Raw genomic sequence first — 24,927 nt, 5'->3', positions numbered from 1 at the left:
TCTGCGCGGAACGATTGTGGCGTTTTATTACACCCCTCGCTGCTGGGTACATTTACACGGTGCAAGCGAAGCTGCGCTAAGCCATAAAATTACAGCAACTGTTAATGAGCCAAAAGTTGCTGCACTGGAACTTTTCATGTCAATGGAAAGACGGCAAAGGAAGAAGATGCATTACAGGCTGCAGCAGGCATTGATTTTCCCAACAGAGATTTTTTTTCTTTTCTTTCTTTTTGATTTAGTAAAAATTCAAATGAATATGATATATGAAGTGATATTTGGGGATTGCAGAGATTGTAAGACACAAAATAAATTAAAGCTAGAATTACTAGAGAATACCCAAACTTTCTAAACAAAGGGCCAGTTTACTGTCCTTCAGACTTTAGAGGGGGCTGGACTGTTACCATTGGGAGTAGAAAAGGTCCTGATGACAGTAGGGGAAAAAAAAGCCCAATCTTTGGTGTCAGTGGGAAGATTTCTGCCCCATTGTTGATGTCCTTCGGCCTAATTGTTGGTATCATTGGGAGGAATTGTGCCCATCGTCGCAGTCATTGGAAGGAATTGTGCCCCATCCTTGCTGTCATTGGAAGGAATTGTGCCCCATCCTTGCTGTCATTGGAAGGAATTGTGCCCCATCTTGCTGTCATTGGAAGGAATTGTGCCCCATCTTTGCTGTCATTGGAAGGATTTGTGCCCCATCTTGCTATCATTGGAAGAAAATGTGCCCCATCTTGCTATCATTGGAAGGAATTGTGCCTCAACATCGTTGTCACTGGGAGGAATTGTGCCCCATCCTTGCTGTCATTGGAAAGAATTGTGCCCCATCCTTGCTGTCATTGGAAGGAATTGTGCCCCATCCTTGCTGTCATTGGAAGGAATTGTGCCCCATCCTTGGTGTCATTGGAAGGAATTGTGCCCCATCCTTGCTGTCATTGGAAGGAATTGTGCCCCATCCTTGCTATTATTGGAAGGAATTGTGCCCCATCCTTGCTGTCATTGGAAGGAATTGTGCCCCATCTTGCTGTCATTGGAAGGAATTGTGCCCCATCCTTGCTGTCATTGGAAGGAATTGTGCCCCATCTTGCTGTCATTGGAAGGAATTGTGCCCCGTCCTTGCTGTCATTGGAAGGAATTGTGCCCCGTCCTTGCTGTCATTGGAAGGAATTGTGCCCCGTCCTTGCTGTCATTGGAAGGAATTGTGCCCCGTCCTTGCTGTCATTGGAAGGAATTGTGCCCCGTCCTTGCTGTCATTGGAAGGAATTGTGCCCCATTCTTGCTGTCATTGGAAGGAATTGTGCCCCATCTTGCTATAATTGGAAGGAATTGTGCCTCAACATCGTTGTCACTGGGAGGAATTGTGCCCCACCCTTGCGGTCATTGGAAGGAATTGTCCCCCATCCTTGCTGTCATTGGAAGGAATTGTGCTCCATCCTTGCTGTCATTGGAAGGAATTGTGCCCCATCCTTGCTGTCATTGGAAGGAATTGTGCCCCATCCTTGCTGTCATTTGAAGGAAGTGTGCCCCATCTTGCTGTCATTGGAAGGAATTGTGCCCCATCTTGCTGTCATTGGAAGGAATTGTGCCCCATCTTGCTGTCATTGGAAGGAATTGTGCCCCATCTTGCTGTTATTGGAAGGAATTGTGCCCCATCTTTGCTGTCATTGGAAGGAATTGTGCCCCATCTTGCTGTTATTGGAAGAAATTGTGCCCCGTCCTTGCTGTCATTGGAAGGAATTGTGCCCCATCCTTGCTGTCATTGGAAGGAATTGGGCCCCATCCTTGCTGTCATTGGAAGGAATTGGGCCCCATCCTTGCTGTCATTTGGCCCAATTGTTGGTTTCATTGGTGTCAGTGGGGGTGGAATTATCGACCATTGTTGGTATCAGTGGATTAAATAGTGCTCCAATGGCTAGATAAAAGCAAGCAAAGGGCCGCATTTGGCTCCGGGGCTGCAGTTTGGAGACAACTACCCTAATATGTACTACCTGCAACTAAATTGACAACATAATCTCAATGTAAATTTCAGAAAATAACCTTTTTTTAAAAAAAAAAAAAAAAAAAAACACAACTATTAATTGGGCACCATGGGCTCCAACATTAGTGCAGAGGAGTTGGCAGATTAGCTATCTGCCAGAGATTGACAAATCTAAAATCATAAACAAGGTTTATGACTTTAGACAGTTTGGCTGCCTACAGAATGAACTAATATTGGAGCTTTCCTTTCTGTTTCACAATAAGTCCGGTGTGTAAAGATGATTTAAGCTTTTCAAAGCATAGACAAATAATTAACTAACTGTGTGTTTGGTATAGGAGATTAGCCAAACCTCCGTCCAGCTTAAAAAAAGAAAGAGTGGTAATAAACCCAAAAACAAACAAACATTTATTATATTGCAGCTTATCAATTCTTAGATGTGATGGCTGTATTTGTTTTCTTTTTTAGGCTCTCTTTTCTTTATTTTCACCTGCTTAGCCCAATAGTAAATTTGTTGTTTTTGAACAACAATAAGCTGTCCTGCAGATGTAGCAGTTCGAGGGTTGAGACAAACCATTTACTACAGACAGGGGTGCTTACATTGAAAAGAAAGAATACACTTTCACTAACTGCGTGTGTAACCCCAGTGTGAGTTGAAATTTGGCTTCAATATGTTAGTGTATCTAAATCTGCTAGTACAGCCAACACTCCCCTTCCCCAAGACTGACAATCCTCCGTTTTCATCCCACACGTAACAAAACATGCAAAGTGTTTCTCAATGGCACCTGTGCCAAGTGAGCGATCTCCTGTGTTCGCTAAACAGCAGAGAACGGGACATGGAAGCTAGCAGAGACCACTGCACCATCAGTGCTTACAACAGAGATTAACAGCTTCTAGAGCTAGAGGTGGTCTCCAAAGGCGGTCCGAGGGCCAGATGCGGCCCTTTGCTTGCTTTTATCCGGCCCTTGAGGCACTATTCCTAACACTGACACCAATGACAGGACACTATTCCTCCCACCAATACCAATGACAGGACACTATTCCTCCCACCAATACCAATGACAGGACACTATTCCTCCCACCAATTCCAATGACAGGACACTATTCCTCCCACCAATACCAATGACAGGACACTATTCCTCCCACCAATACCAATGACAGGACACTATTCCTCCCACCAATACCAATGACAGGACACTATTCCTCCCACCAATACCAATGACAGGACACTATTCCTCCCACCAATTCCAATGACAGGACACTATTACTTCCACTAATACCAATGACAGGACACTATTACTTCCACCAATACCAATGACAGGACACTATTCCTCCCACCAATACCAATGACAGGACACTATTCCTCCCACCAATACCAATGATAGGACACTATTACTTCCAATAATACCAATGACAGGACACTATTACTTCCACTAATACCAATGAAAGGACACTATTCCTTCCACCAATACCAATGACAGGACACTATTCCTCCCACCAATACCAATGACCGGACACTATTCCTCCCACCAATACCAATGATAGGACACCATTCCTCCCACCAATTCCAATGACAGGACACTATTGCTCCCCCCAATACCAATGACAGGACACTATTACTTCCACTAATACCAATGACAGGACACTATTACTTCCACCAATACCAATGACAGGACACTATTCCTCCCACCAATACCAATGACAGGACACTATTACTTCCACTAATACCAATGACAGGACACTATTACTTCCACTAATACCAATGACAGGACACTATTCCTTCCACCAATACCAATGACAGGACACTATTCCTCCCACCAATACCAATGACCGGACACTATTCCTCCCACCAATACCAATGATAGGACACCATTCCTCCCACCAATACCAATGATAGGACACCATTCCTCCCACCAATACCAATGACAGGAAACTATCCACCCCCCCAATACAAACGACCGGACACTATTCCTCCCACCAATACCAATGATAGGACACCATTCCTCCCACCAATACCAATGACAGGAAACTATCCCCCCCCCCCAAATACAAACGACCGGACACTATTCCTCCCACCAATACCAAAGACAGGACACTATTACTTCCACTAATACCAATGACAGGACACTATTCCTCTCACTAACACCAATGATGGGACAATATTCCGATTCACTGGGGTTCACAACACATTCCCTCAATGAAGGAATGGTTTAAAAAAAATCAACAAGATTGCAGAAATTGAGGAACTCATAAATATTGGCAAAGATACACCAACAAAATTCTACCAGACTTGGGCATGTTGGTTGCACTTCCGAACCACAAACAATACACAGAACTTAAAGACGGGATTATCTTACAAAAAACATAACACATTTTACAAGAAATCTGCATATAGTTTAGGGGTAGTATACTTTTTCCCTCGTGGAATTCAAACTCTATCTTTACAGGGAGATATCATCCCCCCCCCCCCCCCCCCCCCCCCCCTACACGAGGGATGTGTGGGGCTATCTCTCCTCAAACAAATTGGTTATACAGTTTTAAACATCTTTGATCCAAATTGTCATATGAAGAGCTATGTCGTATCTTATAAATGATGGTCTAAATTGATACTGTATTTCTTCTTGCCTTTCTTCCACCCCCCCCCCCCCCCCAACATTTGTATTCAGTTCTAGAAACCTATGCTACCTAGAAGAGTTTTACTTTCTATGTATTCAATGTATGTTGATTATCGCTGTATTGTTGTTCATTTAATTTGAATAAGATAAAACTTTTATTGGAAAAAAAAAAGTTAGGGACAGGATGTGTATTCAGGTTCTTCCTTGTGGCATCGTTTCGAGCCGATGTAACATCACAAAAAAGTGACACTGAATGTGAAAAGCTACAGACAGAAAACATCACCTATACCAAGGCTGGCCATACATTATACAATTCTCTTGTACAATTTTCCCTTAGATTTACCAAAACCATATATTAGGAGGTCAAACCTAAACACTTTCAATGTGTATGCAACCAGGCACTACATAGTTGAAGGTAAATCTAAAGGAAATTGTACAAGAAAATTATATAATGTATGGCCAGCCTTAGAAGTGAGTCCAGCCAATATTGTGAAGGGAAAAGGGATGATCTAGTCTTGCTGCCCAATCATTGGATCACACAATACGATTAGAAAATCATGTACGATGCTAAGGAAAAACATCTTCATACCGGGTTTCCCATCATAGTGTAGGACTTTCCAGAGCCAGTCTGTCCATAGGCAAAGACACAGGCGTTGTACCCTTCAAATGCAGACTTGAGAACATCGCTGCCAAGATCCTTAAAAACCTGAATAAAAGAGATTTTTGATTATCAAAGTATCTACCACAACTTTATGGTGACCAACTAATCGCAGATAATTTCATTACTAATTATTACTAAGATATTGAAAGCTTTTTGAAACCCCCCCTTTATTCCTATATAAGTTGCTACATGGACCGATCATATCAGGGGTAAGGAAAATAATGCAGCTCAACAGCTTAAAATATCACTGAAGGCAAAACTTTTTTTTAGTTTGAGAGTGGAGAGGGATTAGAACACCTGTACATTCTTTATTGATGTTTTTGTCCCTGTTAAGGAGATTCATGAGGTAAATATGAGGGTCATTTAGTAAAACTGGAGTGTGCAAAATCTGGTGCAGCTCTGCACACATACCAATCAGCTTCCAGGTTTTATTGTCAAAGCTCATTCAAACAAACTAAAGTTAGAAGCGGATTGGCTATCATGCACAGCTGCATTGGATTCTGACTGCACCAGTTTTAGTAAATCTCGCCCTATATGTCCTGGTAATTACCATCGCCAAAAGTGAAAGAAAATCCCAAAATGTTGAATGGTTACCAGTAGACCAATAGAAGGAAAATCTTCTAAATGGGGACACCAATTCTGGTGACCTCTGACTTTCTGTTGTGGCTGGAGAAATCTCAAAGGGAATATCGGACAACTTAAAGCTGATTACTAGGATAAGCAAATATTGTCTAAATACTAGAGACACGCATAGTCTTCTGGGTGTGCTTTGCATATTTCTTCCAGATCTGTGTAGTGATCCATTGTGAATCTCTTCCTCTGTGCAAGAGCTTTCTGTAATAAATACCAATCACTGTGGAACGCTCTTCTTGTGCAGGGTGCCTGGTCTTGTGCAGGGTGCCTGGTCTTGTGCAGGGTGCCTGGTCTTGGGCAGGGTGCCTGGTCTTGGGCAGGGTGCCTGGTCTTGGGCAGGGTGCCTGGTCTTGGGCAGGGTGACTGGTCTTGTCAAGGGTGACTGGTCTTGTCAAGGGTGACTGGTCTTGTCAAGGGTGACTGGTCTTGTCAAGGGTGACTGGTCTTGTCAAGGGTGACTGGTCTTGTCAAGGGTGACTGGTCTTGTCAAGGGTGACTGGTCTTGTCAAGGGTGACTGGCCTTGTCAAGGGTGACTGGCCTTGTATCTGCCCCATTCTATCATTTTCTGCAGGCAGCCAGTAGTGTGTGGGCTCACTGGGTACCTCCCACAGCACTGCTCTCTGCACAAGCTATGTGCCACCTAGTGATGATGTCACCACTACTTTAAAAAGTAATACCTGGATTTGTAAAGACATTTGGTGCACACAACGTGGACTTATAGCCATTGTAGCTTATGAACAGTATATTTAGAATGAAAATTTTTGCGCCTGGTGTTTAGCTTCAAACTCCGAACTCCTAAGCCTTCAGCAAAATCTAACCAAATGGTTGTCTTTTCTGTTCATGACCAAAACTTGAGGAAGCATTCAGCAGTATTTTCCCCAGGAAAGGTAAGGAGTTCAGCATGTTAGTACACTTCATCTTTTTAGAAAGATGGTTTTTAGGTTTGAATGGTTTTACAGAAGTTTGGGTTTATTAAAAAACAAACAAAGATCTATACTAACTTCCAACGAGCGTTTATGTGCTTTTGAACATTTTTCTATGCTCAAAAGCTCCTCTCCTGAACATGGCTTTGGTGGTTTTTTTCTGTCTCTAAACTCCTTTAAACATCTATAATTTGCATGGATATATAGGCTAACATGGAGGAGCATTTAGACCCAGAGGGACAAAAATTAAAAAAAGCTCAAGTGTACATGAGCCTTTAAGGAAACCTGTACAGAGATAAATATGGAGGTTGCCATTTCTGAAAATGCTGGTCTAGCTCCTTCTACCTCCACTGGTTTCTGAGTTGTTGGTGTGGAACAAGCATGCACCCAAGGAAGTCAGACCTTCAGATGTACATTACAGGTCAGATGATGCCACCACAACTGGCTCTGGCTGTATTTCCATCATCTAATATTTTACATTCCTTAGACTCGTGTACCCGTGAGCAAGATGTGCCGTGTCAGATAATGTTCCTTCCCTTTGAACCGGGAATTATTGGAAAGCGTACTCAATAAATTTACCCAAAAATAAAAAAAAATATTGGAAGCCAATGAATCAGGAGAGAAAGGCAATCAGCATTTTCAGGGGAGGTTGGTTGAAAAGCATATCCCACTTCCGGTAATTTCTTTAAATAAGGCCATTTAAAGAAATTGCCGGAAATTATGGTGCCCAGAAAACCAGCTGTGAATTCATATAAATATACAAATGCTTTTAAAGAAAGAGAAGGTTTGACTTTCAGAAATTATACCAAAGAATTGACATCCTTACTGAATAACTGTAAATATACATGTAATTCACCCCCAAAGGGGAAAGTGAAATCTAAATGCCATGTATTCATTTTCCACATTTCTTTTCCTTCAAATTTAAGGTCAGGTCATAAGCATGTCAAACTCCCTTTAAAACCCAAGTTACCCCGAACAATAACTGCATTCTCTGAGCAGCTACAAAATGCTGGAAGTTTGCTGTGAATACAAAGCAGCTCCCCCCTCCACCAACACAATCGCATTTTTAACAGGTTTAAAATCCCATTCCACATCAGTATGACAGGAGGCTAAACGCGATGTAAGAAATACAGAGAATTTATGGAAAGTGAACAATTATAGGCAGAATCTTAGAAATGCGTACCCATTCTTGAGATATGTAGTTTACATTTTTAGAGTCTGCTGAGAAGTAGGAAAAGTCGTAGGTAAAAGTTTTGGTCCGTTCTCGTCCAGAGTCCCCGGTTATCCCATCTGGCAACTGTGCAAAAATAAAAACATGTCTTGTTAGGAAAACATATTCCTGATATGTCCGTGTACAGAACATCCCAAAGCATCCCTTACACTAAGCTAAGCATGATATCTTTTCATAAGTGTTCCAGGATAGGATTTCCAGAATACTAGTTCTTTTGGTTGTAAATATAACCTTTATGTAGAGCTGCACGATTAATCGTAACAGAATCGAGATCGCGATTCACTCCCCCTGACGATCTTAACATGACACTTGCTCGATTCTTTACATAGCTGTGAGGGAGCAGCTGTCAAAAAAAAAAAAAAAAGCCTCCCGCAAAAGCCTATCAGCATTAGTCTCCCACTGAACTGTAAACACAAATGATTACATTGTATCTTTTCTTTCCCTCTGCCGGAGGAAGGAAGTTTAACCTCTTAAAGACTAAACCTTTTTCCTACACTTGTTGCTTGCAAGTTAAATCAGTTTATTTTTCCTAGAAAAGTAGTTAGAACCCCCAAACATTTATACATTTTTTTTTTTTTTTAGCAGAGACCCTGCAGAATAAAATGGTGATTGTTGTAAATTTTTATGTCACACTGTATTTGCGCAGCAGTCTTTCAAACGCAATTAATACACTTTAATGAATAAAAAAATAAAATAAAACCGTAAAGTTATCCCAATTTTTTTATAATGTAAAAGGATGTTACACAGAGAATCGTGAGAGAATCGTGATCTTTATTCCAAGCAAAAAAATCGTGATTCTCATTTTGGCCAGAATCGTGCAGCTCTACCTTTATGTATATGATATTCAAGTCTATCCATTCCTGGGTCCCCAACTCAGCACCCTACTGTTTTAGATTTCAGACTGTGGTCTCTACTTTTATGTCCTTTCACTTCCTTAACCACTTGAAGACCAAGCCTTTTTCTAACATTTGTTGCTTACAAGATAAATCAGTATTTTTTGCTAGAAAATTACTTAGAAACCCCAAACAATATATATTTTTTCTTAGCAGAGATCCTAGAGAATAAAATGGCGGTTGTTGCAATAGTTTATGCCACACTGTATTTGTGCAGCGGTTATGCAAACAAAGTTTTGGAAAAAAAACTGCACTTTAGTGAATAAAATAAAAAAAAAAAAAAAAAAAAACACCGTAAAGTTAGTACAACTTTTTTTATTTAAAGTGAAAGATGATGTTATGTAAATTAAATAGATATCCAACAGGTCCTGCTTTAAAATTGTGCATGCTCGTGGAATGGCGACAAACTAAACTGTTTAAAAATCTCCATAGGCAACAATTTCTTTACAGGTTACCAGAGTTACAGAGTAGGTCTACTGCTAGAATTATTGCGCTCGCTCTAACAATCACAGTGATACCTCACATGGGTGGTTTAAACACGGTTTACATTTGAGGGTGTGACTTAAGTATGCATTCGCTTCTATGCGCAAACACGGAGGGATGGGAAGCCTTAATTTTTTTATTATAAATGTTCTTTTTCTTTTTTCACTGCCCCTTTAATTTTTTATATTTTTTTGGATCACTTTTATTGCTGTGACAAGAAATGTGAAGAGGTCTTATGACAGTAATAGGCAGTGACAGGTACTCTTTATGGAGGGATCTGGGGGACTAAAAGACGACAAAACCCTCCTCTGCACTTGAGAGCATTCAAACGCCAAGATTAGTATTTTTGAATACTTCCAATTTTTTTAAACTGGTGCCTTTAAACTGGAGGCGACATTCTGATGTCACTTCCGGGTTACTACATCGGAGACCTGATCAAAGCCGATTCCAGCTTTGTTCAGGTCTCCGGCCAACCAGTGGACATCCCAGGCAGAGCAGGAGATCACAGGCAGAGCAGCAGAAGGTGGCGGGGGATGTCCCCTCCCGTTGCTTGTGATAACAGCCGACTCCTGGCTCTAAAAAACAATACGGGAGCTGCAGGCATCGCCCCGGTACAACCAAATGAAGAAAAATTACGTAAAAGGTATGAGATTTTGCGGCAAGTAGATAAAGCAGAACTAAACCCATAGTTTTAAAGCGGAGTTCCACCCAAAAGTGGAACTTCCGCTTTAGGTATTCTAACCCCCTGACATGCCACATTTGGCATGTCATTTTTTTTGGGGGGGAGCGGGTACCTAGTTTTGACAGGTACCCGCTACCACTTCCGCTCGGAGCGCCGCGGCGCCCTGAACGGAAGTTCTCCTCTCCCCCTCCCTCCCTGCAATCTTCTGGGACATGTCAGAGGTCCCAGAAGATTGCCGGCCAATCAAGATGCGCAGCGCGACTCGCGCATGCGCAGCGGGTACCCGGCTGTGAAGTAGCAAACTGTCACAGCCGGGTGCCCACAGCAGTGATGCCGGCGCCGCCGAGACCAAAGGGAGAGGATCGAGGCTTCGGGCGGCCGCATCGCTGGACCGTTGGACAGGTGAGTGAAAAGGCTGGAACTCCGCTTTAAGTTTCAGAAAACAGTTACAATCCTGGCATGTAATGCATGGCTGAAAATGTAACTGTCACATTGGCTTGTGCAAACCACTTAAGCCCCAGCCCTATTTCGGACACTTTTTGTTCACAAGTTAAAATCAGTATTTTTTCCTAGAAAACTACTTAGAACCCCCAAACATTATATATATATATATATTTTTAGCAAAGACTCTGGAGAATAAAATGTCGGTCATTGCAATATTTTTTGTCACGCGGTATTTGCGCAGCGGTCTTTAAAACGACATTTTTTTAGAAAAATTTTGAAAAATCACATTTCACTGCATTTAAAAAATACTAAGCAGTAAAGTTAGCCCATTTTTTTGTATATCGTGAAAGATGATGTCACGCCGAGTAAATAGATACCCAACATGTTACGGTTTAAAATTGCGCCCCCCCGTGGGATGGCGACAAACTACGGTCAATAGAGATCTCAATAGGCGACGCTTTAAATTTATTTAACGGTTACCAGTTTAGAGTTAGAGTGTAGCTCTTTTTTTCAAATTATTGATCAAGCTCTGGCAATCACGGCGATACCTCACATGTGTGGTTTGAACAGCAATTTCATTTGCGGCTCGACTTCCGTATACGTTTTTTTTTGTGCGCGAGCTAACGGTGACGGGGCGGCTAAATTTTTTTTTACCCATTTATTTTATTTATTTTTTTAACTTTATTACAGTTTTTAAAAAAAAAAAAAAAAAATCTGATCACTTTTATTGCTGTCACAAGCAATGTAAACATCCCTTGTGACAGCAATATGCAGTGACAGGTACACTTTATGGAGGGATCGAGGGTCTAAAAGACCCTCGACCCCTCCACTACACTTCCCTGTATGCAAAACGCGGAAAACGGCGTTTTTGCATACAGCCGTTTTTCAAATTTGCCACCTTTTGCAGCACAGTAACCCGGAAGTGACGTCATGGACGCCGCCTCCGGGTTACGTCATCGGAGACCCGATCAAAGCCATTTCCGGCATTGATCGGGACTCCATCCAGTCGGCGGACGTGCCGGCTGGGTGCTCGGGGCTCCCGGTGGGACGGGAGCCCCGGTAAGAGCCACGGAAGGCGGGGGGAGGGGGGGGGGGGACGATCGAGCCGCATCGGTCGGTACCGACAGAAAGCCAACCGTCGGCTCTAAACCACGGTACCGGGATGATGCCTCTAGCTAGAGGCATCATCCCGGTATACTACCGCAAAGTTTACCGACGTACCCATACGTTAGTATGCGGTAAGTGGTTAACCAAGCTGTCAAACCATCAAATGATTGGTGTCATAACTGATCACATGTGCAGCACCATGGCAGTTGAAGATCAAGCAGAGTCCAAGATGGCAGCTTCCATGGCAGAAAATGATAGGAGGGTTTAGTTCCACTTTCAAGCCCAATTGAACATTCAGTTTTAGGCCTTTTGCACACAGACATATGAATTTACTGGTGTTTATACCAAGGATCTTGTTGACTGAAATGTAAAATGTTCTGTCAAGACCTTGTGTATACACGTGTTTAGGCACGCAAATGTGTGTATGTATACGCTAGCATAGAATTCTTCTTCACTCTCTTCTAGTTGCCAGTGTGCAATATACGTACATATAAATGCACATGTGCGTAAATTACTGCACTCAAACTTAACATTTTATTTTTTTATTTTACGGTTCTCTACTCATCGCTGCATTAATGATCATAATGCAGCTGTGTGCATTGTTCCATAGGTAACAATGCACCAGTGTTCAGATCAGTAAAGATCTCTCTCTCTCTCACACACACACACACACACACCCCCTCTCTCTCATCCCCCCTCTCTTTAATCCCCTCTCTCTCTCACTCTTTGATCACCCCCTCTCTCTCTCTCCCTCCCTCCCTCACCCTTCTCTCTCTCCCACTCCCTCTCACCCCCCCCCCCCTCTGGTGAGATCTCAGGGGTTCATGCTGGAACTTGTAGTCCTTCAATTTTGGAGGGAGTTACATCCGTTAAAAAAGGAGTGGGGCAAATTTACATAAGAAGAGTGGGGGTGCCCAATTTTAGTCTTGCCTTAGACAGCACAAAACCAAAATACACCACAGATTGTAGATACATCAAAACAAAAGCTAAGCAAGATTTTTCAGTTTCTTTTCCTAAGAAAGCAGCGACCCTCTGAGTAGAAAAGTCCTCCTGCCAGCAGCTGCAGAGTGAGACCCTTGCTCCCTTTGTTGAAGCAGTGGTCTCTCTACAGAGGCCCAACACACCCCGTTGAGTCAGAGCTCTCCTAATTGAAAAGCTCTAGCAGTATTAATCGAATGCAGAGGTAATATTTTAAATACAATAAAGAGTTGATATATTTATATAGTCACAGATACAACTGGCCGTTTAGGGCAACTATAATGCCAATGCGTCCCTCAACGAAATCGGGTTAGACACCTCTGTAATAGTGTCTCTGTTCTTCTCCTCTCCATTCACTGACATACAAACATTTGTCCGACCCAAAAATCTGTTTGTGTAAAGCCCCGTACACACGTACCGATGGTCGGCTTACAAATGTTCCTCTTTTCTCCCCGGGATGTCGGTGTCTGCTGAAAAGTGCAAAGACAGCACAAGGACAGCACAAGAATTTTGTCCTCCGACTGCAGAAGTGATGTCATGTAATGGTTAACTTTCCCTGTGTTTTCTATTTTCTGAGCATGCCCAGTCTTGCAAATCTGCGGTCTGTCGGCCGAATTGTGTACTGACAGGCGAACAATCGTCCGTTCTGGTGTCGGCATACAAAAATTTTCATGTTTGCAAGAAAGACTTTTGTCCGCGGATTGTGCGCAGACATCTGTCGGAGGCACCATACTAACACGCGTACAATCGGCAGATCCTTCGTCCACCGACGTTTGTATGCCGACGATCGGTACGTGTGTACGGGCCTTTAGAACTGTAAAACTCGCATGCCAGAGAATGAACGCTCGCTCTCTTTGTGTATAACAAATGTCACCTAAGCCCATGGCCAAGACTAATGCCTCGTACACACGCAATGATTATCGGCCGACCGATCGTCCGACTTTTGTCCAGAGTGGTGTTTTGTTGGTTGGAATGTGCCTAGACTGCACACAAATTTTCTCGGCCAACAAAAATCTACTTCAGAAGTGATGTCATGTTCTGGTTTACTTTCCGTGTGTTTTTTCTTCTCTGAGCATGCCCAGTCTTGCTCATCAGATTTTTGTCTGCCGAAATCTGTACTGACTGACGAAAAATCGGCCGTTGTGTTGACGGTCAACAAAAATTTTATAGCCTGCACACCAGATTTTTTTCGGCCGAAAAGTCAGTCGTTTGTCGAAAGCATCATACTAACAAGCCGAAAATCGGCCGATCGGATACTGGCCGAAAATTCCCGGCCAATAATCGATGCGTGTGTACGAGGCATAAGGTCCCTCACATAATAGTTTTAAAAACAATTATCATCACTTTTAGAACTTTGCTTTCTCTACCATTTGCAGATTAAGGCCACAAGCTTTCTTCTATAGATTATCCTGGACTTTACGGAACAAGACTGACCACATTTTTCACAATCTGAAGATAGGTAATCCCTCTTTTTTGCTTTTCAGTACAGTTCACTGATTCAAGTCCAAAGATGAAATGGCCGAACAACCTATCATGTGTCAGTTTAAAGATCAATTTACAGCACAGGGCTTAGTCTATAATTATTTCTATCATCCAAGGCAAACAAGAGAGAGCCGATACAGAGATACCAATACTGAAACTATTCTCCAATTACAGCGACTAATGCTGTTTTAGCTGTCAAAAAGCAATGCACTTTATACCCAAGACGATTCGAAGAAAGAAAAAAAAAAAAAAGAAGAAGGTCCTGCTGCTGAGGAAGAACTACACAGGATTTATATCTATCTGGGTGAGGATAATAAAAATAAGGTTGTTTAAGTAATATTAGCTAGTAGCTTTTTTAAACTTTGAAGGCTGTTCTAGACCATTCATACAATCTTTCTACGCTGGAGGAACACTTATAATAATTTATAGCAAGGGTTCTCTGAGACCTTAGAATTATTTTATCTAAATTGTATAGAGAAATATCATGATCAGTAGTGGCTGAGCAGTTGCAAGAATATGGCATACCACGAATATTTAATAACCAGGGTTGAATATTTTTACAAAAACTAACTTGCCCTATATGTCAATTTTAATGAAAATACATTAATAATAATGGCTAGAAAAAGAAATGTTACACGTGAAAATTGGAATGTACACTAGTTTTTAGTGGCGGTTTTCCTTTACATTGGTTATCAGCGAGGAAATAACCCTTTACATTGGTGGACAAGGCAAAAAAGTTCCCCTGCACTAGTGATCAGTATAAAAGTGACCCCTTACATTGATCATCAATGGGAAATGGCCACCTTACGGTGAGGGAAAAATTGGATTTTTGACTTACCGTAAAATCCATTTCTCTGTTAATTGAAAGTTCCCTGCGGTCTCCCTGTGGAATCAGTATGACACAGAACTGTTGATCCAGACATACCTATCAGATCCTTTCCCCTTTTGGGGGGGTTCGTGTGAGCAATTCTGATAGACATACCAGCGGACATGCAGCAACTATAGCTAGCTGCTACAGGCCTGGCGCCATTCACCAAATATTGTTTGGGGTATATTGTACTCTAGATTCTTCAGTGTCTTCCTTCTCCCTTCCTCCCCAATCCCTTCCCCCCTCCTCTTCCGAGAGGACAGCTTCAAGAACCCTGGGCGACCTTCCATATTAAAATACTGACACTTCCACGTTTAGAATATTTTTGCTCTGATCTTCCCCTGAAGAAGAAATCATCTTAGATTTCGAAACATGTCGGGATGTCTATATGAAGTACGATTAGTTTGATCTCTACTATTTGAGACCAACTATATGTTCTAGACCACAAGCATATTTTCTTATGTTTGGCATTATGTCTATTTTGTTTTAACATTTGGCTGGGACTATCCCCCACTCTTTTACCCAGGGGTCATTTTGAATAAAAATTGTTGAATTTTTATATATTGTCTACTACTTTACTTTACCTACTTCTTTGGCTGGCCTATGCCCTAAACATCCCTGTGGGACTTTTTGTGCTTTTTGTATTTATTGACAGACAGCTCTTGGTTCTTCTTAACCATTGGGTTATACTGCCCCCTACAGGAGTAGGACACTAGGCAGGATAAAGCTTGGCTACGCCTATGGGCAGTCCCAGGGGGTATACACCCACTCTCAGCTATAGGCTCTCAGTTTTGTCACAAGCAGTGTCAAAAGAAAGCCAACTCCACAGAGGTGTGGGTGCTGTGTCCGTCAATGAACAACAGAGAAATGGATTTTACGGTAAGTCAAAAAAACCATTTTCTCTTTCATTCATTGATGGACACAGCTCCTAATTCTTCTTAACCATTGGGATGTCCCACAGTAGTGTTGAACATGGGGGGGTGGAAAAAACATCAGAAAAAAAAATTCCCAAGGCTAACCATAACCAATCAGGTAACATAGAGCTCAACCATAAACAACTGGAGCTCACCTGAAAAACAATACAGGTCCTCTAAACAGCAGCCTGCAAAACCTTGCGGCCAGTAGAAGCATCCGCAGTCGCCAACACATCCACTTTAAAACAACTTTTTAAAAGTGTGCACCGAGGACCAGGTGGCCGCCTTGCAAACCTGCGTCACTGACGCATGATGACAGAAAGCCCAGGAGGCACTAGGCGCCCTAATAGAGTGCGTCTTGACAGGAAAAAGAGGAACCTGACCCTTGACGGAATAGGCCTGAACCACCGTCTGTCTGATCCATCTGGAAATGGTCGCAGAAGAAGCAGACAACCCTTTGTGAGGTTCCTAAAAGACTCCATAACTGCCAGGTACACCAACCTAATTGCCCAGACCACATCCATGGCATGCAAGGCAATTTCCTTCCGATGTTTAGGACTGGGACACAGGGAAGGCAACACCATGTCTTCAGTCAAATTAAAGTCAGAGACCACCCTAGGATGGAATGATGGACAGGGGCAAAGCACCACCTGATCCTTGTGAATCACCATAAGTTGAATGACAGGATAACGCCGCCACTTCCAACACCCTGCGTGCAGAGGTGAAAGCCACCAAAAAAGATCCCAACAGGGTGGCAACAGGGCCCGCACTGAAGGAACCAAATGTCGGACACCCTGAAGAAAGAAGGTACGCACCAGGGAGTGTGTGGTCAAAGGTCGTTGGCGATACCTGGTCAAAGGTCGAAGGCGATACCTGGCCCCCTGATGGTACTCAAGGCAAATTACCATTCAACCCCCCATTGAAGAAAGGTTAAGACTTGATCCACTGAGAAGGAGCAAGGATGAACCCCAAGAGACTCACACCACAAAATGTACGTCTTCCAAGTACAAGTAGATTTCCTAGCTTTCAACAGTAGGAATCACTGACTCAGACAAACCTTTATCCTTCAGCACCTGGCATTCAACAGCCAAGCCGTCAAAGCCAGCGACTGTAAAGCAGGATGAAAGATTGGTTCTTGGGACAGCAGATCCTCCCTGAACGCAGATCCTCACTGAAAGGAAATTCCAAGGAGAATCGGCGACCAGCCGTACCATATCGGCGTACCAAGACAAGTGAGGCCAGTCTGCAGCCACTAGAATGACCGGAATCCTTTCTGCCTCGATCCAACACAGGAGTTGTGGCAAGAGTTCGAGAGGACTGGAACGAGCCTGCCTTAGAATGCCGGCTACTTACCGAGCCGTCAGGACACTTCTTGTGCCCCCTTGGTGATTGACAGACCATGGCTGAGGCCTTGTCTGAAAGAATTTGTTACCTGACACCCCTGAAGACGAATTGTTCAAAGAGCAAGACAAGTCTGATCGCTCAGAGTTCCAGTACATTAATCGGCAGTCTGGCCAGAGTACAGTCCCCCTGAGCACTTCAGCGCTGAGGACGCCTCCCCACCCGGACAGGCAGGCATCCATGGCCACAACCGTCCAGTATAGGGAGAGAAGGATTTTCCCTGTTGAAGCGACGGAGAACTAAGCCACCTCTAGAGACCGTGGATCCTAGTTCCATTTCACCAGAATATCTTTTGCAGAGGCACCCTACTCCGCAGGTTTGGAAGAGCCCGCTCGTGGCTTGCCAGACCAGGTCCTCTTGGAACCTCCGGTGGAGGCCCTGACTTTTGATCCTTTGTCTTGAGACCCTGAGGAATGCAAAAAACCTCTCATGAGCCAAGGAGAATGGCCCACATCTATGATGGAGCTCCTTGCCCTTAGTAGCCGGCAGAAGAAGAGCACTCTTTCCCCCTGTGAGACCCTTAACGATGTCATCCAAGGAAGCCCCAAGCAGGCAATCCCCTACAAGAGAAAGATCAGATAAAGCCTTCTTAGAAGTCTGGTCCGCAGACCAACATTTCAGTCAAGTAATACGCCGAAGGACCACTGCAGACAAACTGTAGCCCCTGGATCAACTTAACCGCCAGCTTCGCAAGACAGGGGGGGGAAGAGGTTTCCCCTCCAGGTCTCAGCGTAAAAGTTTAGCCCACTCGGTCAGAATTTGCGACACTAGGGCAATAGTAAATACTGGCCTAAGTGCCAAACCAGCCACAGCGAACATATGGCGGGCCAGAGCCTCCACCCTCCTATCAGCTGGATCTGTAAAGGATAGGGACTCCTCAACCGGAATGAAGGTAGCTTTATTCAACATGGAAACCGACGAGTCCACTACACGTGAGACTGTCCACCTTTTAAGCAGTTAATCCGCATAAGGAACACCGCAAGGCAAAAACGCTTAGGAACCACTGCGTTTTGGACAACCCCACTGTTTTGTGACAATGTTGTCAAAGTAAGTGGAAAGGGGAACACCCTAGCCGCTTTGGAGGGCCTGTGGGTGCCGAAAGGGACTGGAGCCTCTGACAAAGGATCAGTCGCAACCTCCATTTTTAAAATGTCACACACTGACACAAACTGTGCATCCACCAGCGCCTTTTCTTGCGTGGCTAGAGGAGCAGAGGAATCATCCTTGCTATCTGAGCACTCAGGGTGCGTGGACGCAGAACCAGCAGGGTGACTCACGTTCACGGCAGCTGAAACAATTTTAGGATCTGATGTAACAATCACGGGAGGGCCGCCAACTGCGATCCCGTAAAGGGGACGCCGACCAAGGGCCCACCTACTGGACCCTGCAAAAGGGGACAAGGGGGCAGCCCTGCGAGCCCCTCCACAGAGGCCTGCATAAAATTAGCCCCCTTAAAATAGGGGCCACCTGTCGTGATGTGGACGCTCAGGCAGGGTACCCCGATGGTCCCACAGCGCTAAAAAGGGGCAGGTGCCTCACACAATAATGGTGGCAAGGCTGTCATCAAAAAAAAAATTAACCACCCCCACAGTGTCACCCCTTCCAAGGGACGCGCCAAGCTGACCACATGGAGGCCTAGCCGTAAGTGAACTCCTGTAGGGGGCAGTATAACCCAATGGTTAAGAAGAATCAGGAGCTGTGTCCGTATATGAACGAAAGAGACAAAGCGGAAGACACAAAGCGGGGATCTGGCTATATAAACAAGGCAGATCGCCGTTCTGCAAGGGGACAAGAAGGAGATGCTAAGCAGGAACCCAGATCTCTGTCTTCCCTCAATCAGTGCCACGCCCCCCCCCCCACAGTTAGTAAACATCCCCTGGGGACACATTTGAACCTTTTGATCGCCCCTGATGTTAACCCTTTCCCTGCCAGTGTCACTAGTGCATTTTTCTTTTAGCACTGATCACTGTATTAGTGTCACTGGTCCCCAAAAAGTGTCAAAAGTGTAAGTTGATGTCAGATTTGTCTGCCACAATGTCGTAGTCCGGCTAAAAATCGCTGATCGCCGCCATTACTAGTAAACAAAAATTCAATAAAAATATCCTATAGTTTGTAGATGCTATAACTTTTGCGCAAACCAATTAACCACTTCAGGACCGGAAGGATTTGCCCCCTTAATAACCAGGCCATTTTTTTGCGATTCGGTAATAGGTTACTAACGGATAATTGCGTGGTCGTGCAACGCTGTACCCAAATAAAATTGATGTCCTTTTTTCCCCACAAATAGAGCTTTCTTTTGGTTGTATTCGGTCACCTGTGCGATTTTTATTATTTGCGCTATAAACACAAAAATGTAAATTCTGAAAGAAAAACAATAATTTTCACTTTCTGCTATATAACATTCCCAAAAAAAAAAAAAAAAATTAAAAATCAAATTTTTTTTACATTTTAGGCCAATTTAAATTTTGGTAAAAAAAGAAAAAAAAAAACGCAATCAGCGCATTTTGGTTTGCGCAAAAGTTATCGCGTGTGCCAACTACGGGAAAGGTTTATGTAATTTTTATTGTTTTTTTTTTTTTCTCTCTTTTTACTAGTAATGGCGGAGATCTGCGATTTTTTGCGGGACTGCGACATTGCGGCGGACAAATCAGACTCCTAACTGACATTTTTGGGGGGACCAGTGACATTACTACAGCATTCAGTGCTAAAAATATGCACTGTTACTGTAATAATGACACTGGCAGGGAAGGGGTCAACACTGTGGGTGATCAAGGGGTTAAATGTGAGCCTAGTGGAGTGATTCCAACTGTATGGGGGTGGGGCTTATGGAATGATCAGAGACCTGTAATCCTATGTAGAAGGATCACAGGCCCTCTGTGATCATTCGAGAGAGAAGAAGGGTCAGCTGTGTTTACCACAGCTGACCGTTCTGCTCTCTCAGCGGGGAGCAATTGCGGGTGGCAGGCGGCAATCGGAGCCACCTGCCCCATAGTCCCCACTAACGAGTGGGGGCGGGAGCGCGCCGGCGAGATCGCCCCCTAGCTGCAGGCACGCGCAACCGACATATACCTACGTCGGTTTGGAGGGGCTGCCTGCCGTACTAAAACTGCGGCGGGCGGTCCGGGAAGCGGTTAATATACACTTATTGGCATTTTTTTTTACCAGAAATATGTAGCAGAATACATATTGGCCTAAATTGATGAAAAAAAATAGATTTTTAAAAAAATTTTATTGGCTGTGTTTTATAGCAGAAAGTCAAAAGATACGTTTTTTTTTTTTCTTCAAAAAACTGTCACACTTTTTTGTTTATAGCGCAAAAAATAAAAACCGCAGAGGTGATCAAATACCACCAAAAGAAAGCTCTATTTGGGTACAGCATTGCACTAATGCGCAATTGTCGGGTAAAGTAAAGCAGTGCCATATCGCAATGGCCTGGTCATTAAGGGAGGTAAAACCTTCCAGTCCAGAAGTGGTTAAATGAGAAATATGGGGTTGACTTTTTTCCCAGAATCATAATTACCTAGCTGGATGCAGCATCGTTCCTATTCTGCATCTGTCCCTCGATGCCTCTAACACCGCAGATCGCTCGGTTCTCACCACTCTTTGCTCTCCCCCCCCCCCCCCCTCCTCGCTCACTTGAGTGCTGGGCTGTAGAGGGAGCGGCTGGCTCAGCCTTCTCAGTGACTCGCTGAGAGGCTGAGCCAGGTACCAGTCCAGGCATGTGGGCAGATCTCGACTGCATTCTCGCGGTCTTGCCCGAGCCTGCTCCGGCTCTTTGACGTCAGCCCACTGTCTGCTGAAAAACGGGTCACAGGAGTGCAGAACGATCTGCACTCCTGTGATCCACAGAAGAACAGCCAAACGAGCTTTGGCTTTACTTCTCCTTTAAAAGAAGGATAGAAATAACTGGATGCCAGTCCAGGCATGTGGGCAGATCTCGACTGCATTCTCGCGGTCTTGCCCGAGCCTGCTCTGGCTCTTTGACGTCAGCCCACTGTCTGCTGAAAAACGGGTCACAGGAGTGCAGAACGATCTGCACTCCTGTGATCCACAGAAGAACAGCCAAACGAGCTTTGGCTTTACTTCTCCTTTAAAAGAAGGATAGAAATAACTGGATGCCAGTCCAGGCATGTGGGCAGATCTCGACTGCATTCTCGCGGTCTTGCCCGAGCCTGCTCTGGCTCTTTGACGTCAGCCCACTGTCTGCTGAAAAACGGGTCACAGGAGTGCAGAACGATCTGCACTCCTGTGATCCACAGAAGAACAGCCAAACGAGCTTTGGCTTTACTTCTCCTTTAAAAGAAGGATAGAAATAACTGGATTTTTGTCTTACTGTAAAATCCTTTTCTCTGATGTTCATTGACAGACACAGCTCCATATCTTCTTGACCCTTGGGTTTATGCTGCCCCCTACAGAAGTAGAACACTAGGCAGGAAAAAGTTTGACTACGCCTATAGCGCAGTCCCAGGGGTATACTCCTCCTTCCTGCTATAGGTCTACAGTTTTGTAACAAGCAGGGCCAGAAGAACATTTAACCTTACTCAATAGAGGGGCGGGTGCTGTGTCCATCAATGAACATCAGAGAAAAGGGTTTTAGGGTAAGACAAAAATCCATTTTTTTGGGGGCGGAGCCGGCAGCCGGAGCGGATGGACGAGTGATCACGCCGCTCTGCTACAACGGGCCAAATTAAGCCATCCCAAGCGACTATCCAGTGATTTCACCCGGTCGGGTCAACTCCTAGCAGTGCCAGGATTCGAAATGGCTACAGTGGGGAAGAGAAAACAGCGGGACAAGCCTAAGAAACTCACAGAGTTCTTCTGCCCTGCCTCGAGCCGCGCCAGTCAAAATGGCGCCCGTGCGAGGTCCCGCTCTCCCGCCTCACGCTGTGGAGGATCGAACCAAGCCAGGACTCCTCTCCTGGACCCCGGTGAGTCTCCTGACGATCACACCACACAGCAAACCTCCCCATTCTCTAGCCCCATTAAACAAAAGAGAAGGCTGACAGGGGATGATGAGGACAAGGAGCTAGATGGCCAGGAAATGGAGGAGAGGGAATCCATGGAGCAGACAGTCTCCTATGGCCAGAAGCTGGATGCATACCCCACAACTGGTCAGGCTATTACAGATACAGCAATGAAGGATATGATGAGGACATTGAGGGGGGCCTTACAGCAGGATATGGCAACTTTCATGAGATCCACCAGGAAAGAAATAGCCTCACTGGGAGACAGGATGGACTACACTGAGAACAAACTGAGTGAATTCACAGGAGCGCATAATGAGCTAGTGGATGCTCACTTTGAATTAGAAGAAGAGCTCAAGCACCTTAAGCTGAAAGTGGCAGACTTAGAGGACAGGGCGCGGAGGAATAACATTAAATTCCGAGGGATTCCGGAATCAGTGAAGCCAGTGGAGCTCTCCTCTTTCCTTCAACAGCTTATGCATGCTGCCCTGCCCACGCTCACTCCTGCAGACCTCCTTATTGACAGGGCTCACAGACTGCCGAAGCCGTCTCATATCCCTGAAACAGTCCCCAGGGACGGTATTGCCCGTATACATTTCTTCCATGTAAAAGATCAACTAATGCGCTTCGAGGCAAAACCCTGCGCTCCCAGATCCATATGCTGGAATCTCCCTGTTCACGGATCTCTCTCAAGCCACCCTCTCAGCTAGACACAACTTAGTGCCTATTACCAAGATCCTCAGGAACCACAAAATCCTGTATAAGTGGGGTTTCCCTGCAAAAATTACTGTCACGGTAAATAACGCTTCCCACGCCATTTCCTCTCTGGCCAGAGGACTGGAGCTACTTCGGCAATGGGGATATCTCCCTCATGAGGACGTCAGAAGTACTGCCTCACATCAAGGTCAACCACGACGTACTAACAACTCCCACGATGAAGCCACATGAGTTAGAATTATGCTCTACTGGCATGTCCATCAGGTCACTTATATGACCCGTTCGGAGCCCAGCGCACCCGTTGTGCGGTTCACCTGACTTTGTTTCCCCCTATGCTTTTGTGCGGGATTACCTGCATCCTTGTTGCAACTTTTTTGTTTTGCCTACCTGCCCTTCTCGTTTTTTCTGATTTTTTTTACATATTCATAGGTACTCAGGATCACACGGAACTTCCTCAAGTATTCCAGAAATTTCTGGTACAGGATGACTTGTGCAGTCCCTCTTTGTTTGGTTTCCTTCCCTCCCCCTTTTTCCTTCTTTGCCACCAGGAGCTACGCCATCACTGTCTCACACCACGATGGTCATTAGAGTGATGTCCCTTAATGCCAGGGGTCTAAACAGCCCTTACAAGCGGAGAAGCCTATGGAAAACAGCACTGCAGCACCAAAGTGACATTCTCTGCATCCAGGAAACTCATTTTGCAGGTAACAAAGCACCTAAATGCTCACACCCTAAATTCCCACACATTTTCACGGCCAATGATTCTTCCAAGAGGAAAGGAGTATTGGTGGCTTTTAGAGATACTCTAACCTTCGAATTGCTGCATAAAGCAGAAGACTCTCGTGGCAGGGCCCTCCTGCTAATAGTGGAACTTAATGACGTTTTATATACCATTGTGAACATATATGCCCCCAGCAGGCACCCTTTGAAGTTCCTGCGGAAAACATTCCTTTGGGCAAAAAAACTAGCCAAGGGGCGCTTATTACTTGGCGGTGATTTCAATGTTGTTATGAATGCGGACTTGGATTGCTCATCAGTGGGGCGAAGACGCAGGCCTAATTTAGGCTCCCTTTGTGTAGAGGAGGCATTGTTTGATCCGTGGCGGTGTCTTCGAACCACTGAGAGAGACTACTCTTTTTTTTCATCTGTCCATAGCAGCTATTCTAGAATTGATTTTTTCTTGACAGACAAATATCTCCTGCAACAAATTGTCAAGGCAGACATCCATTCTATCACATGGTCGGACCATGCTCCCGTCACTATGGATATAATGGATGGCTCCAGCAGATACCACGCTCCTATCTGGCGTAATGACACTTTTGTGTTAGCTCACCCGGAGTATAGTGTAGAACTCAAGGCTAAGATTGATGAATATTTTCGCATTAATGCTGATGGTACAACCTCCCCTGAGGTGGTTTGGTGTGCCCATAAAGCGGTGGCCAGAGGTCTCCTGATTCAGCAGACGGCTAGGGATCGGAAGAAAAGAGCAGCACATATAACTGATTTGCAGTCTAAAATTGCAGGTTTAGAACAACTCCACAAATCAGGTAGAGTTAGCTCTCCTAATGTTGTGACAGAACTTAATAACTTAAGGACCGACCTTCGAACTACCCTACTACGTGACCATGATGTATTTTTTAAAAGATTAAAACTGACCTGGTATTCTCAAAGCAATAAAGCGAGTAAACTTCTAGCTTCCCAACTTAAGAAAAAACGGGTTAAATCTCATATTCCCATGATTAAACACCATAGTTCAGGTAGAATCTTCAAAAACCCTAAGAATGTAGCTAACGTCTTTAGGGACTACTACAGTTCGTTGTATAATCTTAAAGACGATCCCAACACCCATGACCCCAAGGACCACGACATTGACAGTTTCTTATCCTCACTTTCCTTACCAAAAATAGATGACGCCTCCCTGGAAATATTGAACAAGCCCTTCTCCCAAGTAGAAATTCAGA

At 44.4% G+C, this 24,927-nt stretch overlaps 1 protein-coding gene across 4 annotated transcripts in view; it reads right to left on the bottom strand.

The window, feature by feature from the left end:
• KIF16B (kinesin family member 16B) overlaps positions 1 to 24,927 on the bottom strand; it is a 613,875-nt gene that overhangs the window by 534,373 nt on the left and 54,575 nt on the right. For all 4 annotated transcript variants that reach the window (XM_082252310.1, XM_082252311.1, XM_082252312.1 and 1 more), the window contains exons 3-4: positions 7,986 to 8,099; positions 5,174 to 5,290 (exon numbers count right to left, since the gene is read on the bottom strand). In XM_082252310.1, coding sequence (XP_082108436.1) covers positions 5,174 to 5,290; positions 7,986 to 8,099 — 231 coding nt within the window. The remainder of the gene's footprint in view (positions 1 to 5,173; positions 5,291 to 7,985; positions 8,100 to 24,927) is intronic.

Source organism: Pelophylax lessonae (genome assembly GCF_965119305.1).
Source record: "Pelophylax lessonae genome assembly, chromosome: 3".
NCBI lineage: Eukaryota > Metazoa > Chordata > Amphibia > Anura > Ranidae > Pelophylax > Pelophylax lessonae.
The sequence above is the reverse complement of the archived record's forward strand: the minus strand, read 5'-3'. Positions and strand labels throughout refer to the sequence as shown.